The 17216-nt window shown below is 49.2% G+C and overlaps 1 protein-coding gene across 1 annotated transcript; it reads left to right on the forward strand.

Annotated features, from left to right (window-relative positions):
• The first annotated feature begins 3739 nt into the window (after positions 1-3739).
• On the forward strand, positions 3740-16708 carry LOC134019168 (PDZ domain-containing protein 4-like). Its single transcript, XM_062459776.1, has 9 exons — positions 3740-5258; positions 8928-8975; positions 9323-9407; positions 9518-9716; positions 10381-10468; positions 11427-11525; positions 11677-11739; positions 12493-12588; positions 13564-16708. Exons 1-9 carry the CDS (start codon positions 5199-5201, stop codon positions 15664-15666), a joined length of 2841 nt encoding a protein of 946 aa, XP_062315760.1. The 5' UTR covers positions 3740-5198; the 3' UTR covers positions 15667-16708.
• Positions 16709-17216: the final 508 nt, after the last annotated feature.

Consider the following 17216-nt stretch of genomic DNA (forward strand, 5'->3'; position numbering starts at 1 on the left):
TCAGCTTTACGCTTGCGTGAGGATGAGGGTTTGGTGTCACCTCAGCCCCCAGCTAACTCAGTGACAACTCTCCTGGCTTTGATCCAGTACACTTGTTTGGATTACTAGCGCTAGCTAGCTAGCTATATAGAACACTTGCATGAGGAAGGACAGTGAATATGATAATACAGTGACCACCTCTGGACATGAGATAGCGCTCCCCAGCTAGACGTCCACCTTATCACGAACCACAATGTCACCCTCCTCTCCATTTCCCCCCTCTCTCCCTCCATCTCTACTCTCTGTTTTTTTCCCTCCCTTCGTCTCCCTTTCATTTCACCAAATGTATCAGTGTTTTGAATCACAATGCCTATTTTATTCACCTATGTCCTTCCCACATCCATCTCTCTTAGTTACCTCTTCCCACCTATTCTTCCTCCCTCCCCCATCCCCCTCCACTCTCCTTCCTCGCTTTCAGTCCTCTCTTTCATTGAGGCTTCATACGCCATACCTCTATTCTCCCTCCCCCATCCCTCTCTCCTTCCCCCATCCTTTCTCCTGTAGCTCCTCTATATCTTTCATTCCTTCAGTCCCCAGGCCCCTCCCCCCCCCCCTCCCCAGTCTGATGTGAAGATGTGTGCGCAGGTTGCAGGGACCTGCAGCTGATGCAAGGTTAACACTGTCTTATACAATTGTAGAAGTTTAACCTAGTACTATAAATATGGATTTCAAGCCAGGGATCGGGTGTACTGGAATTTGTATTCCCTTGTTGCATCCAACAGACCAACTGAATTCTTATAAGAGAATAGAACCAGTCTGCACACACATGAAACAATGCACTGTTTCATTGGGCTGAGTTTATTGAATTTGAATAGATTCAACCTTGCATTGATTCCTGTCTTTAGGACCGAGGTCCCTGTAGTTGACCTACTGGTGGAGAGAGGAGGGGATGGTCCTGTTGGTGATGATATTGATCAGACGAGCCCCTGAGGCCATGATGTTATTGATCAGAGCACATTGTGGGGACAGTGGCTCGGCTCATAAACACTGCTGCTGCTGCTCAAACACTCAATACAGGTGACATCTCCTCCTGCAGCTCCTCCTCTAATCACATCCCACATCTCCTCTCCTCCTTCTACCCCTTTCATTCTCATTCTACTCTCCTTCTTCCCCTCATTATTTTCTTTGCTCCTGTTCCTCCTCCTCGTTCCTGTTCCGTTTCTGCTTCCGTTCTCGTTCTCTTTCATTCAGGGGCGAGACTCTCTCTCCCTCTCTCTCTCTCCCTCTCTCTCTCTCCCTCTCTCTCTCCCTCTCTCTCTTTCCCTCCAGATAAACACATGTTTCTCTGAGCTTTGATCTCATCAGGGCATTTGTCTTTCCCCAAGACCACAATTAAGAAGATTTAGTCCGACATCCATTCTGCTCCCCACATCAGCTGTACTAAAGGGACCACAGGGAGAGAGGGAAGTAGAGAAAGAAACAGAAAAAATGGGAGAGGAACTACAGAAGGAAGGACCACATGGACATAAACACTAAACTAGCCCAGTGGATCTGGATATCCTCCTCTTTTTAATTGACAGAAATGAAATCATGTTGATGTTTAATTTCATAATGGATTTAGCTCTGCCTTTTCTGCTCCTCCACCTAGTCCCCTTCTCTCCCCCCCCGTGCCCCCCCCACTCTCCACCCCCCCCCCCTCCACCCCTGTAGGGAGAGCCCTGGTTCAGTCTGTAATTGCTTGTCAGATCTCTCTCTGTCTGCAGCTTTCAGGCCTGTCATCTGGCCGCCCCTCTCTGACACAGCGTCACTGCTGGTCACCCCCGGCCACCTGACCTCTCATGTGTGGTGTGTGTGTGTGAGTGTGCAAGTGTGTCGGTGTGTAAGTGTCTGAGTGAACACTGTCTGGGAGTTCTAACCTCTGATTGGTTCCCTGGGGTTTAGAGAAGCAGTGTAAGATGAAGGGGCTCTGCAGGGCTATTAAACAGTTCATGCTACTTCGCAGACTGTCCCAAGGCAGACTGGGAGAAATCTGCCCTAATGTTTTACCTGCCAATCAGCAAAACAGCTTCTGGACACACACACACAACATGGAACTGGAATCTGAGTGGTGGGTGTTCTGTGAAATACTGTAGGTACTGTCTTTCATGCTTGCCTATGTGTGAGCACACTTGTGTCAGCATGCGTGTGCATGTGTATGTGTGTCAACAGTGTACAGAGCGTGACAGAAAGGTGACAGTGCAGGGACATTTCCTCCTGGCTTACAGACACTATAATTGCTCTGTTGGTGATTAACTGCTCACTATGGACCATAGCACGGCACACACACACACACACACACACACACACACTCACCAATGCACCAGAGGGGGGAAGGGGAAGAAGCAGAGAGAATGTCAAATGTACAGGATGGATGGTTTCTGTGTCTTGACCTGAGGAACATCATTTACCTCCATGTTGCCAGATCTGAGTAAACACTCTGAGATAAGCCTCCACATACAGTGTGGTTTGAAGGAGAAAATGTAGTTCCTTATCTGTAATATTCCATTTCCCTCCAATCTAATGTACCGTATGAGTTATGCATATAGACAGGTGCATGCACCCACACACCCACACACCCACACTAACCATCAAGTGCTCTGCTTCCCAGTGATAAACTGCAGTAATTCATTCTCATCAGAAAATAGAAATGCTTTTCTGCTTACCTCATCTTAGACCATCACAGCAGATACTGCACTAAACCGGTTGATAATGAATCTATTTTCCTATTTATCTTTTCTTTCTCACACTCACAGACACACACTCACAGACACACACTCACAGACACATACTCAGACACACACGCAGACACACACACACTCGGCCTCATGCTTCTTTCCCCCCTGTCCAAACAGTTTCATGATCTCTTCCATTCAGACAATCTCATCTAACATTGCCCAGGTGAGCAAGAGGGGGAGGGGGAGAGAGGAAAGAGAGATGGAGAGAGAGAGCGAGAGAGAAAGAAAGAGAGAGAGAACATTTCAAAGAGGGGGAGGAGGAGGAGTGGGAGGGGTAGCGACAAATGGAGAAAAGGTGGGAGGAGGGGGCTGAGTAGGAGGGGAGATCTGTTGCCCACAGTAGAGAGAGAGAGAGAGAGAGAGAGAGAGAGAGAGAGAGAGAGAGAGAGAGAGAGAGAGAGAGAGAGACGATGAATAGTGACAATTGGTTTGCTGCTGATGCTGCTGTGTGAATATCTGCATTCACTGCCGAGGGGCTGCAGAGGGATGCTACCCGGTGGTGCTGAACAAGGAGAGCACTTTTAGCTGAAGCTGCTGCTAGCAATGACCACCTTCTGCCGCAGGCAATTACTGCCAACTAATGCTGGTTAATACAGCTAGCTGAGCTGCTGTTGTTTTGTGGAGGCTGCCAATCTGAGAAACAGAACCAGAACGTGGGAAGCTACCCAGCTTTTCAGAGAGGAGGGGGAGAAGGAGGAGGAAGGGAACACTCGTCTGCAGCCCAGCCCAAAGAGCGACACCGCTGCCTGGGAAGGAGCCAGAGACAGCCCAGCCTAACGGCTCTTTCTAGGAGGGATGCTACTAGACCCCTGGCATGTTTCGCTTGTTTCCAAGCCTGCCTGCTGCCAGCGTGCCTGCCCCTGCCTCTGATTCCTCCTGTTTCCCTGCGTGCATTTAAACTGGATTAAAAGAGAAGGAGATAGGGAGAAGGAGGAGAGCGAGTCTCCTACAAAAAAAAGGACAGGATTCTGAAAAAAACGAAACAAGCACGATTCTTTTTAAACTGGACATTTTTGTGGATCATTGTTGCACAGAAAAAAGCTTTGAGGGAAGGAGAGCTGGACCACAGAGACTGTCTGGTTTAGGCTACAGGATTACGTATCTGTGTCACAGGGTGGCACTGTCATTTCAATTCATTGTTCGTTTATAGTCATGTAAATGTTTGGGTGGTTAACTGTATCAAAGATGCCTCTGTGGTGATTAGTCACTTGTGGAGTGTTAGGCATTTCGATGAAGCTCCAGGCTGCATCAGAAACCATGGACCACACCACTCTTTGACTCCAGTCAACAGGTCAACCAATCCACTGGCCAATTAGTTCATTTGACGTCTGACACCTTTCTTTCCCTGACTCTTCACGGACAGAATACATGGAGAAACATGTAAATACGCTCTAGACAGAATGTCAGGAGGGTGTCTCATTGATTCGGTTGTTGTCTCTCCCTATTTCCTCAATGATGATCTGAAGGGAGCAGAGATCAGTGAGTAGGATGCCTAATGAAGAATGCCCCTAGGGAAATAAGTGGCCCTGCTAAGGGTAAATATCAGCCTCATCCACCCTCTCCTCTCCCCCTTCTTGATGAATCTTCTCTGCTTTGATCCCAAATCCTCAGACACCTAGGGAATTCTCCAGGAATTATTTGGAATAGCATATGCAAATGTGTGGACTGAATTGTTTTTATGTACACATCACAGTCTCTAGAGTTTGCTGAAAGAACTACTATGTTGTTCCCTGAAGGAAAAAGGCTGAGTTTATGATGAGGACTATGATGAAGATAATTCCCACAGGAGGGAAGTGAGATAAATATTGTTTGTCTTCAGAGCAGTAATTTAATTTGTCTAGTACTGTGTTTGATTTAATATTTAAACATACATTCTTTTGGTCCATCTACGCTGATAATGCTGTTTGATGTTGAAATGAGCACAACGATTTAGATACAAAAGCACACACTGATAATCTGGATTAAAAAGCACAAGAACTGGAGTGAACCAGCAACTGAACCTGAAACAGATTACCACATTTCTGTTTAGGCTCTGTCATTGACCACAAAAGTCTGTGTGAGGTTTCTTGTTGATATCGTAGAACAGATACCTTGTTTTCAAAAGACTATCAAGACTCTTCTCTGTGGACTCTATGGACTCACCCATCACCATCTCTGACTGAAACCTCCTTCAGAGCCAGGATAAAGAACATTCAGCTACCGACCTTTCCTTGCTAAAGAGAAATGAGTTTGACTGTTTATCTGGTTAGATAAGCTTGACCTTTAAGAAAACCTAAGCTGACTGGAATCTTCGTGGAGCATCATTTCAACCTTCCTGTGCAAGAGACAAGTTGTCACAAGTTGTAGCTCTCTCCCAGACTGAAAACCTCCAGGGCTACCAGGGAGGACCTTTAAGAAGATCAAATCATCTTGGAACTTGTGAATCTTTGACATTTTGAGTCCATCATGGGGTGCAACATGTGTGTGGTCAACCGACCAGAGGAGCAGTACCGGGTCATGTTCCAGGTAAGCCCCGCCCTCGTGACCTGATGTGACTGATAATGAATATTCAGTGTTTTCAGACAGCCGTTTGAGAAGGGTTGCGTCATTCTGTGAAGGTGTCAAGAGACATACAACTGTGGGAACTGTCTGTTTGTGAAAAGCACATGCTTATTCAGAACGCAGTCGTGACTCATACTTTATGCACACTCTCCAACCCCCCCACACCCACACGTGCACACCCACGTCTTCACCTCAGCTCAGATATACATGCACAATGTGTGAGATACACCGAACTCTTTCAATTATTCAGGCGCTTAGGGTCACTGCAGGTCTCGTCTCTGATGTCTGCCTCTCCTGCATCACCAGGCAGCTGTCATGCCTGTCAGAGCATTCGCACTCAGGTTCAAGGTTTAGACCGGGTCTGCTTTAAACATGGTCAGATCTGACAAGCAGAACATCAGGAAGGACAGGCCAGTCAGTCATTTGAACAGCTCAGAAATTGATTCCACAGAACAGCACATGGTCACTCAAGAGTTACCTTCCATACGATATAAAACACACACACACACATGCACACAGACAGATGTTTTCCCTGCCCTCCAGGTACTCATATCCACCCCCATCATCACTCTCTCTCACTTCCCCCTCAACACCCCCGATCACATGGTCTCAGTACCCCATCTTGGCAGGGAAAGTATGTCAGTATCCCTGTGTGTGATTTATTATGATCCAACAGTGTGTCCGACCTGGTACACTGTCTGAGAGAGATGAAGATGAGCTGCAGTGGGTGTGAACACACACACACATACACTCTATACACACCTACACTATACACATAACCATAGTGTTCTATTCTAGTCTGTTATTGTCTTGGTGCGGTCATGCTGCATCTTGTCCTGTACACTTGGCTGCCATTAGCAAGTCTCTGCAATGCAGTCAGCCACACACAGGCTGGGCCTCAGATCTAACCAACATGTTGATAAGCTGTATCGAATGCTTTATTAATGCATGCTCTCACTGTCAGAGCACTGGGGACTGGGGAAATATTACAGAGCTGCTCGGTTGAGGGGGCCTTCAACACACACACACACACACACAACTGATCTGTCTTTGAAAAGAGAGAAGCTTTGGTGAAACTCTGCTGTAAAGAATCTTTGATATGAGCGATCAAATGTCGGGAATCCTCAGGGTAAGCCACCAGACTACTGAGGTGTATCAAAAAAGCCAAGGAATATACCATTTGATCCCTAATCTGTTCCGCTCCACACCTCCACACCATCTTTGTGTGGGTGCGTGTGTGGGTGTGGGTGTGTGTGTGGGTGTGTGTTCGGCTGAGTTCCTGCGTTTCAGTCTCTCTCTCCTGCTTTCTCTCTCCCCCTCTCCTGCCAAGCTGTCAGATTTGTCTCAATGGGATGCCGTTGCCAAGGCAACTGGCGTCATTAAGCAAGACATATGATATATGCTTTTGTCACTCCAGGATGCACGCACACACTCTCACAAACACGGAGCGAAAGTAGACGTTTGAGATTATCCAGATGCATTCATACTCCAGTGCGCAATGAGACAACCATCGCTACGCACAAGCGGGGAACAAAATAATTACATGACAAACGTGAGGTAAAACATTCCACCATATTTATGTGCGGAGACATACATTGGCATGAACTGTAGCGTGTGGTTACATCAGTAGGTGTCAAACGTGAGGCCTAACCAAGTCTCCAGGGGGCTGTGTGGTTTCTCTCATCACAGTCATCACTACTGTTTGCATGCAGATGATTATGGGCCATGAACAGCATGTCAACAACAAAGCAAATACCCAAGGTACTCGGTTTGTTCGATTCATGCATTATGAATGTAGCTTCAACATATGGCACAGTGGCATAGTTAAAGTAAGTAAACCTATCCACACAAAGTTGTAAAGTCACGCACACACACCAGATTCTCAAGGCAGTCTCTGGAGACTCACATGAAAGACCTGAACACTTGACCTCTATGGTCCAGACTTAGATCAGGGAATTGGCTCTCTATCACAGGCAATACACCATGGTACAATACACATACACATACACCCACACAAACAGACACACTACCTAGGAGCAGGGATCAAGGATTTAGCCCCGTCTCACTGCAACTTCACCTTGTTGGCTCTGGGAATGATAGGGGTCAGAGGTCAACACAGGCACCGGTGGAAGAGGAGAGGACGTGGGATGGAAAGAAATATGGAGGGATGTAGCTGGAAATGGAGGGATAGGACCAGAGAGCTGAGGATATGGATGAGCCCGGTGGCAGAGAGAGATAATGAGAGGGATTGAGAGAGGAGAGGTTGAAGGAGGGAGCTATGGAGAGCAAGGGAGAGAGGGATAGAGGGAGGGGTAAAGGTCAGGACGTGGACGACACCAGGAGGCTTAAACTGAGCTCTCATCTCTGCAGCCTTGATCCTGGGGAAGGGGAGAAGGTAGGGGACAGTGAGAGGACAGGGAAGGAGAGGGGAGGGGAGGGGAGGGGAGGAAGATTGGGGGATAGGGGTAGGAAGGAGAGGAGAGCACCCTGAGAACTGGGGGAAATGGGTGTTGACGGGATAGTTAATACTTAATGAGGAATGGAAATCAGTGTGTATGACTACTGGAATGTGAATAGTAGAGAGGGGAGTGGAGTGGAAGGGAAGGGAGGGAGACATGTTTATTGTTTATTTTATTGAGCAGGCAGGAATTGACTCTGTATTCCCTGATACGGTAGGTGTTAGAATGTGTCATGCATTACAATTAAACTGCTGAAACAAAAGCAGTATAGAGGGAGGGAGGGAGGGGGGCTGATGGAGAGAGAGAGAGAGAGAGAGAGAGAGAGAGAGAGAGAGAGAGAGAGAGAGAGAGAGAGAGAGAGAGAGAGAGAGAGAGAGAGAGAGAGAGAGAGAGTGGGGAAGAGAAATGATAATGTTTGTGGTTGGAGGCTCACAGTGGAGAGAGAGAGAGAGAGAGAGCGAGAGAGAGAGAGAGAAAGAGAGAGAGATAATATTTGTGGTTGGCTGTTCACAGTGGACATATATTTACAATGTCATTGTTTACTGAGTCAGAGAGTCAAGGTCGTGGATGCTGGTACTGTTTGCAGAAAGCAGGAACAGAGATAACTACTGCCTCCATCATCAGGCCAATCAGGACCAATCACCAGTCATTGTCAGCAAAATAAGCCAATCGATGAGGACCAGACAGCAGCCCTATCCACCTTCTCTGAAAAAGCTGCCTTCCCCTCCTTGGAGAAATAGCTGGTCTGACACAACTGGATTAAAACAGCTGTGTTCGATATCAGAGATTACCTCGTAAACGGGAAGAATAAAGGTTGCGATTTGAAAGATAACACCATGTGCAGTTCCTTCCAGGTGTTTTTAATCAGCGTCTCTCAGAGGAGACACTGGAGCAGAATGTTGCCTCTGGCTGCATGTAGGCCATAAGATATTGATGCTACAGAAGGCATTGAACAGTTAGCTATTTCATCCACATACTAATGAAGTGTCTGGTAAAATTCAGTCTGTCTATCGTTGATTAAAATTCCCCCTGTCCATTTTCTCCCTATTTCAACAATTGATGGGCAAGTCTGTCGGTAACATGGCTGTTAGTTGCTCATATAAACAATGTGCTCTGCAAGACTTGTAAAAGTGAAGGGGCTTTCCCTAACCATTGTGCTCTTTTGCTCCAACAGAAAGGCTACCTGAGCAACCCTCTGAGGCCTATGGATGGACACACCAAGGTAGGAGCACACAGAAGGAAAACGAGTGCGTCATCACTCTAGCCACCCTGCACACACACACACACACACAACACGCCATCATGTAATAGCTGGTTACCACGGTGCCTATTTCTGCTGGGCAGAGCAACACAGTCCTCCTCGGCTCCCTGCCTCCTCCTCCTGATCAGCCAGCTCTGTACCAGCACTGGATAACAGCTACCCTGCCTCCTCCTCCCCTGAGAACTCCATCTATCTATCTGTCCTTCACAGCTGCCTCATATACTTTATTAGGTCACTGACAAGAGACACTGACTTGATAAACTATGCCCATCCCTCCCTCCCTCCCTCTCCCAACCCCTCCTCTGCAGGTCAGGGGAAGGAGGCCATCTTTGCTGCCTCAGGACAGACCTCCAAACTCCCAAGAACCTTTGCTTCTGCAAGGGGGGCGTAAAGGTACATGTTCAATTAAATCTTTTTTGGGGGGGGGTTGGACTTGATGACCATTTGTACTGGTCCAATGTTTACTCGTTAATTGACTATGATCCTCATTGATTTCTATGAAGGTCACAGGAGGAAAGCAGGCACAGGGGTGACCTCCTGTGCCCTGGTCGCCATTCCAGACTGTGTGGACAACGCCACGCAGACGGACATCAGCTTCCAGAACATCCTCACCCTAGGACGGGGCTCTCAGCCCCACCCTCCTCCACCGCCACCCTCCCCACCCCTGCCGCACCTCATGGAGCAGTACACACTCAACCAGTTGTAAGTGGCCACAGCCAGAACACCCTCAAGTAGCGAACCGTGACTCTTAAACCTTGGCCCTCTGACCCCAATTACTTGTCGAAAAAAAAAACACAATACAGCGCGCACAGCATTAGACCTACATGAAATTGTGTTGGTCATTATGCACTATTTGAGCCAGCCCTTGCAGCACTATTTACGGTAATTGTGCATAATGACGTTGCGTTGGTACATTTAGCCTACAGATTGACCGGTCATTCTGCATTAGTGTTGTGCAATAAGGCAAATTCTGATAGGGTGACAAAAGGGGATTTTTTCATTTAACTCTTTACATTCCAACACAAACTGAAAAGGCAGAATTGAAGGGTTTATTTCAGAAACATTGTCTTTAGACTGTCAAATTATGAATTGATCAAATAAAATTAGAACAGATTACTTTTAAATATATATATTTTTAGAATATATTAGGCCCTGACAGTTCCCAACGATCCAGGTTGTAATTCCCATAGTCTCAAAGCCATAAGATTAGCAATAACAGGCCATAGCTGACAGTCGCTGTTAGACTGTGTGAAGGGTAGTCATCTGTAGCACGGCTATCCAATCCTGGTTTTCACTAAAACAGTGTCTTTGTGACAGTGTAATGAGATTGTTCCTTCCCCTCCTCCTCTTCCTTCTCCCCTCTCAGTGGAACGTTTGACCAGGACTACGACCCCAATGACTACTTTGACATCGCTCACCACGAGGTGGATAGGCAGGAAGAGCTGGAGTATGAGGTATGACCACTTCCTGTTTACAGGAAGCCCCTCTGTGATGTACCGTCCTTTACCATACACATCTCCGTCCTTCGCCACTCTGACTGTGATGATGAAGATGAGGATGTTGATCATGATCATGATCACAGTAATGATGGTGATCAAGATGATGAAGACGATGACAATTCTGTAACCAGGTCTTCACCCTAAAGTAGTTTGGTTACCTGGCAACTCTTCTCTCACATTATTGTTCACCTGTGCATTCCTTTTGGTGTAGTTCCCATCCACTCGTTATTCAGTTTAGTTACTTTATCTAGTCATCCAGGGTTAGTTTAGATACATCCTTTACTTAACCAGGGTTAAGTCCTCTGAACTAACTAGGACTAGTTTAATTCTGTCATCTAGTTATCCAGGACCAGTTTAGTTATATTACCTAGTTATCCAGGACTAGTTTAACTCTGTCCTCTAGTTATCCAGGGTTATGTCCTCTGTGCAGACTGGCAGCTCATTACCCAGCAGTGTCAGGGGACAGACGCTCCGTCACTCTTGTAAACCTGAGGGAAGCAAGGAGCATCTCGAAGGTTCCTGCTGGCTGTGCAGAAGCCCGGCTCTGCAGGGACGGACATGGAAATGAGATGACTGGACCATAACAGACTGTCAGAGAGGGGCATTAGAGTGACGGGTTGGACTGTTAGAGGCGGTGGTGGCATGCAGCAAGCCATGACAAGGGACGCTCTGTTCTAATTTATGAACGCTTAATTAAACTGGGGTGAAGCTGAATATGCAGTTAGTTTTCTGATGTTCAGCAACATTGGGTTCTCCACTCTGAGGGGACGAGGATGCGTCTCTTCAGCAGTGCGGGTGGCACCTCCAATGTGCGGCGGCTTTCCTTCCCTCACTCTTTTCTTTCTCTTGTTCCATGCCTCTCCTTGTCTCCTCCCTTCCTTGTCTCCTTCCTTCCTCGTCTCCTTCCCTCCAGGAGGTGGAGCTGTACAAGGGCAGCCAGCAGGAGAAGCTGGGGCTGACGGTGTGCTACAGGACGGATGATGAAGAGGATCTAGGCATATATGTGGGAGAGGTGGGTGAGGACAGAACAGCGCTAGCGTTGTGCTATGCTACATGTACAAGCTCAATATACCAGCAGTCTGAAAGACCATGTTAAGGGTCATAACACTGGTATTGGTAGACTGATCTACTGACCTCTAACCTCTGACCTCTCTTCTCTCCAGGTCAACCCCAACAGTATTGCAGCAAAGAACGGCCGAATTCGAGAGGGAGACAGAATACTGCAGGTCGGTAGCTAAATCATATACACCCAGAAGCTGTATGAGACAGGCCTAGTTTGGTGACAATTAGCACATAATACAGATATGCATTACAGAGAGGCTAGCCTGAAGTAGAGAGAAAGAGAGAAAGAATACCCTAGTGATAGCTGACCTATTAATAGACAAAACAGAATGACGCCAGTTTGTTAAAAGTGTCAGTCGCCCCCCCTGCCCCCGCCCCCCGCCCCCCCCCCCCCCCCCCCCTCATAACTATCCATCGCTGCGGCTTTCTATCACCATAGTTACAGGGGCCATGGGAAGAAAGTGATGCTGGTTCTTGTTCCCATGACAGCGGTGCTCAATATAGTTGCTCTGAAACACGAGGTCCAGTTGGAAGACATGATCGTGTCACTGTGACACAGGCAGGTGATGGTGCAGATAGTGGACAAGGGCAACCTACTGGGATCTATGGCTACAGTAGGACCCACTTGATCACAATGTGACTTTATGACGTCCTCTTCCTCCTCCATTCTCCTCTCCCCTCCCCCTCTCTCTCCCCCTCTCTCTCCCCCTCTCTCCTCCCCCTCTTCCCTCCCCCTCTGTCCTCCTCTCTCCTTATCCTGTCTCCTCTGTCCTCCTCCTCACCTCTCCTCTTCCCTCTCCTCTCGTACCCCTCCCCTTTCCTCTTCTCTTCCCTTCGACCCCCTCCCCTCTCCTGTCCTCTCCACCCTTCCGCTCTCCTCTTCCCCTCTGATCCCCTCCCTCTCCTCTCCTTTCCAGATTAATGGTGTAGACATCCAGAACAGAGAGGAGGCGGTGGGTATTCTCACCCAGGAAGACACCACGAACATCTCACTGCTGCTGGCCAGGCCTGAGGTACACGCACACACACACACACATACACACTTTTTTCATTTGTTTCAATTTTAGTGTACAGGTATTCATTTCAAAGCCTTTATACATACTTCTATCTGACACACACATATTTCCTAAGGGACACACACACACGCACACACACGCACAATTGACAGCTATCCCAGAAACAGTGTCTCAACTTGCTGACTACAGGCTAAAACAGTGGGGTGTACATTTTTCTAGCACCATGGAGAGTGAGTTATCCCTCTCTGAGACAGACATGAGAGACACCTCCGTCATTACAGCTCCACACACAGCAGGGAACACAGATCCCTCAATCATACCAGGGAGAGAGAGAGAGAGGCACTGAGAGTGAGAGAGAGAGAGAGAGAGAGAGAGAGAGAGAGAGAGAGAGAGAGAGAGAGAGAGAGAGAGAGAGAGAGAGAGAGAGAGAGAGAGAGAGAGAATAAAAGAAGATAGAGTGGAGGGATGTGGGATGGGGTGGGGACTTGTGTTTCTTCTCTGTAGAGGGAGCAGAGGAAGGGGTGGTTCTACATGGGTAGAATGTAGGAGAGGAGAAGAAGACAGTGAGCTTTCTGTGTCCTGCTTTCTCAAGGTCACATCTGTCCAAACCCTGACACACACACACACACACGCATACACACACATAACCTAGGGAGAATGTAGGGCACCATGAGAGATTTAGAATGTAATGGCTGACACAGTTAATGAAATCCCAGTGATTGATTTTCCATTGTCATCTTCCTTATTTATTTCTCTCTTCTCCAGGAAGCAGTTTTTACTATAATAATATATATATAATAATTTATGCCACTGTAGTGTTTTTCAATCACAACCTTATTACGTCTCTTGCCATTTTCTCCTTTTTGTCACTGGTTGTCTTCAACATCAACATCAAACAACAAAAACAAAATAATATCCTCAACAAAAAAACAACATCCTCAACACCTCAACTAAATACGTCTCGGGCCCCAGAATCTTGCCGAGCCTGAAGATGTGGGGTTGGCCTCGCTGCCCCTGGGTATGAGGGTGGAGGTGTACCCCCACTCCTCCAACCTGCATAACATCTACCACCTCCGGAGGGGGCCCCTGTCCTGTCCGGGCTCCCCAGGGGGAGCAGGAGGTCTGGGGGGAGAGGAGGGGGAGACCCCCCCTGGTCTGGGTCTGGGTAACAGCCCGGAGCTGGACAGTGGCGTGGGCCGGACGGACGAGAGCACACGCAACGAGGAGTCGTCCGAGCACGACCTCCTGGCCGACGACCAGACCAGCGCCTGCAACACCAACGCCACCAACACGCCCGGAAGCACACGCAGGCACCGCCCCCTGCCCAGCCCTGGCCACGCCCACCTGCACCGCCACGAGCTCCAGCTCAGCTCGGATTCGCTGCCGGGCCTGGGGCTGGATGGCGGAGGTGGGCACCCTCTGATGATGATGATGATGATGCCAGGCCTGACCGAGGAGGAGTGTGAGAGGTACCGAGAGCTGCTGGAGGTCAAGGGTCAGTACGAGAGGAGCGGACGGAAGGAGTTGCAGGGGAAGGAGGGAGGGGGGGAGAGCGCCGGTGCTGAGGGGGAGGCAGAGGGGGAGGAGAGGGCCGAGGGCGGTCAGGAGAAGGAGGGGGAGTCTCCCCCGGAGGGGCTGACGCAGCATGAGATGGCCCTGTTGGAGGAGGAGCTGCGCCACCTGGAGTTCAAGTGCCGCAACATCCTGAGGGCCCAGAAGATGCAGCAGCTCCGGGAGCGCTGCCTGAAGGCCTGGCTCCTGGAGGAGGAGGCGGCCAGGCGAGGCCACGCCCCCGAGGTGGAAGACCCCGCCCACCACGAGCTGTCCGACATCAACGAAGCGCCGGAGAGAGAGAGGTCTGACCGGGAGAGCACCAGCGCCTACAACACAGGGGGGGAGAGCTGTCGGAGCACGCCGCTGGTCAGCACCGAGCAGCTCCAGCCCCTTCCTGCTCACGAGGATGGACAGGGGTCGTGCACCTCCCCTCCCTCGCTCCTCCCTCTCCTCTCCCCCCTCTCCCCCCTCAGCTCCAGCCGCCACCGGGAGCAAAGACGATCCCCTTTGAACTGCTCCTTTTCCCCCAACAGCTACAGGAAGTTCCAGACTTCCAATCACAGTCCTACTGCCACCACCAGCCCCGTGCCCAGCCCTAAGTTCCGGTCTCTAAGTCGAGAGGTGGGGTCTCATAGGGGCATGGCGGAGGGGGGATCACCTAGGAGGAGTTACCGGAGTAGCAACAGCGGTGCCCATATCAAGTCTGGAGGACACAGTGCAGAGTCAAGCCCTTACTTTCCCCGCAGAAGCCAGGGGCTAGGGGCCGGCCTGGGTGTAGGGGTGGGCACTGGCCCCCTGGAGCGCTACCAGAGCTGCTTGGCCCTGCCCTCCGACTGCCCTGCCCTGCTGGAGCCTGTGGAGCAAGGGAAGGACAGGGGGAGGGAGAGGGCAGAGTGTGAGGAGAGAGGCCCGGCGGCGGGCTGTAGTGCCCCGGCCAGTCCCAGGAGTGTGAGCAGTGCCCCTGCTGGCCCGGAGGCCCACCCCAGCCCTGTGCATTCCCGCCTGGGCCTGGTGCTGCCTCTGGGCTCCACGTCCCCCAGGATGGAGTGGAAGGTGAAGATACGTAGCGATGGAACACGCTACGTGGCCAAGCGGCCCGTCAGGGACCGCCTCCTCAAGGCTCGCGCCATGAAGATCCGCGAGGAGCGCAGCGGCATGACCACGGACGACGACGCCGTGAGCGAGATGAAGATGGGGCGCTACTGGAGCAAGGAGGAGCGCAAGCAGCACCTGGCGAGGGCGAGGGAGCAGAGGAGGAGGAGGGAGTTCATGATGCAGAGCCGCCTGGACTACCTGAGGGGGGAGAGGGGGGAGGTGGTGGGCGGCGGGGAGGGGAGGACGCAGGGAGCGGGACAGGAGGAGGCCAGCATCTTGGCTCTGAGTCAGAGGAAGAGCCACAGGAAGAGGAACAGGAGGATCCTGGATAACTGGATCACCATCCAGGAACTCCTAGCCCATGGCAGCAGATCTCCTGATGGGAAAAAGGTCTACAACCCTCTACTGTCTGTGACCACAGTCTGAGGAGGAGAGGAGAGGGGAAAAGAGGAGAGGAGCGGAAAGGACAGGAGAGGAGATGAGAGGAGACAAGAGCACAATGGTAAATCAGAGACAGACTCAAGACATCCATCAGAGAATGGCTAATCCATAGTTATTGATTGGCCCTTTCCAAAAGGAGCTCAGGAGAAACAAGGATAAGAGATTTTAGAGAGGGTGAGTGTGATGAGTCTAATGCGCTAGGCATTGATAAGGAAGGAGAGCAAAGTAGGAAAGGGAGGAGGCCGGAGAAAACTCCACGCTTGAGTCACTAACAAGCAGAGGTACTTAGAGAATTGAGCACGAGGGGAGAGGAGCAGAAGAGAGAGGAGGGGCTATGAAGAAAGCACAAATGATCATTTCTCCATCGTAGCGCACGTCTGAAAGCACAGGGGAGATGACCTGACACGTGGAAGGATGGATCGTCTGAAAGGGTGGAGAGAGAGATGGAAAGCACAACTTTGTAACTCTGTTCCACTTAGCAGAGCCCAGCAGCAAGCAGAAGGCTATTCATTCTCCCGGCGAGCAGTGATGACATCACACCACATCAGACAGACTGTAGATCTGTCATTAGTAGAAGCCACTTTGGCCCTGCTCTGGCAGGCGCTCCCTCAGAGGGCTCTATAGCTCCTATATCTAGGCTGATGGGCCAAACCTCCATTTGTCAAAACTACTAACACACCAGGAGCTGGTGGACATAATGAAGTGTTTGCATGGTTTGACAAATAGAGCTGTACAGATGTGATGCTACCATACTCTATAATAATTATAACTGAATGTCTATGTGTACCCTGTATGTGTGTGTGTGAGAGTGCGTGTGAGTGTGTGTTCTTGTGCATAGTTATAGAAGTGTTATGTACAGTAAGCGTGTGTGTCTCTGATCATATTTATCTATCCAAGTTGCAGTTACATTGTTGATCCAGTATATGTCTTTCTTGGATGAGAGCATACACTATGTAGACGTGTTGACGTTCTAGAATAAAGACGTTTTCTATCATTCCATCTCTGTGCCAGTACGTTCTTCATTGTGGTGTCATTTTATGAATAAATAAATCAACATCCACACTTCCCGACGGCAAGAACATGTTTTATATCATAATAGCAATAAATATTCACGTTTTCATATCTCTGTATGTTTCATTTCATTTCAAACAAATACATAAATGTATATATACAGCTAAAATTCAATACATATGTGTGTATCATCTCTGTTTAGACACAATTTACTGTACTGGTACAATTTTACAATATTACTATTTCAGTGTCGACCCTGCTCTCCTAATTAGAAAGAGAAGATTCAAACCAACGTTGTCCATGTCTGTGAGGGAACATAGAGCTGGCACACAGTCCATTCCAGAGTACATATAGATAGTTCATCTATGATAGTATGTACATTCATGGTTATAATACAGCTTCATTCAGTTAAGTGCAGAGTACGACATGCAACTGGGATCACAGCAGAAGCAAGACACCGGAGAGGACCTTCTGACCAGAGAGAAAAGAAGAGTAACAGGCGAGAGGAGAGGAGAGGAGAGGAG

Source organism: Osmerus eperlanus, chromosome 4, assembly GCF_963692335.1.
Source record: "Osmerus eperlanus chromosome 4, fOsmEpe2.1, whole genome shotgun sequence".
Lineage (NCBI taxonomy): Eukaryota > Metazoa > Chordata > Actinopteri > Osmeriformes > Osmeridae > Osmerus > Osmerus eperlanus.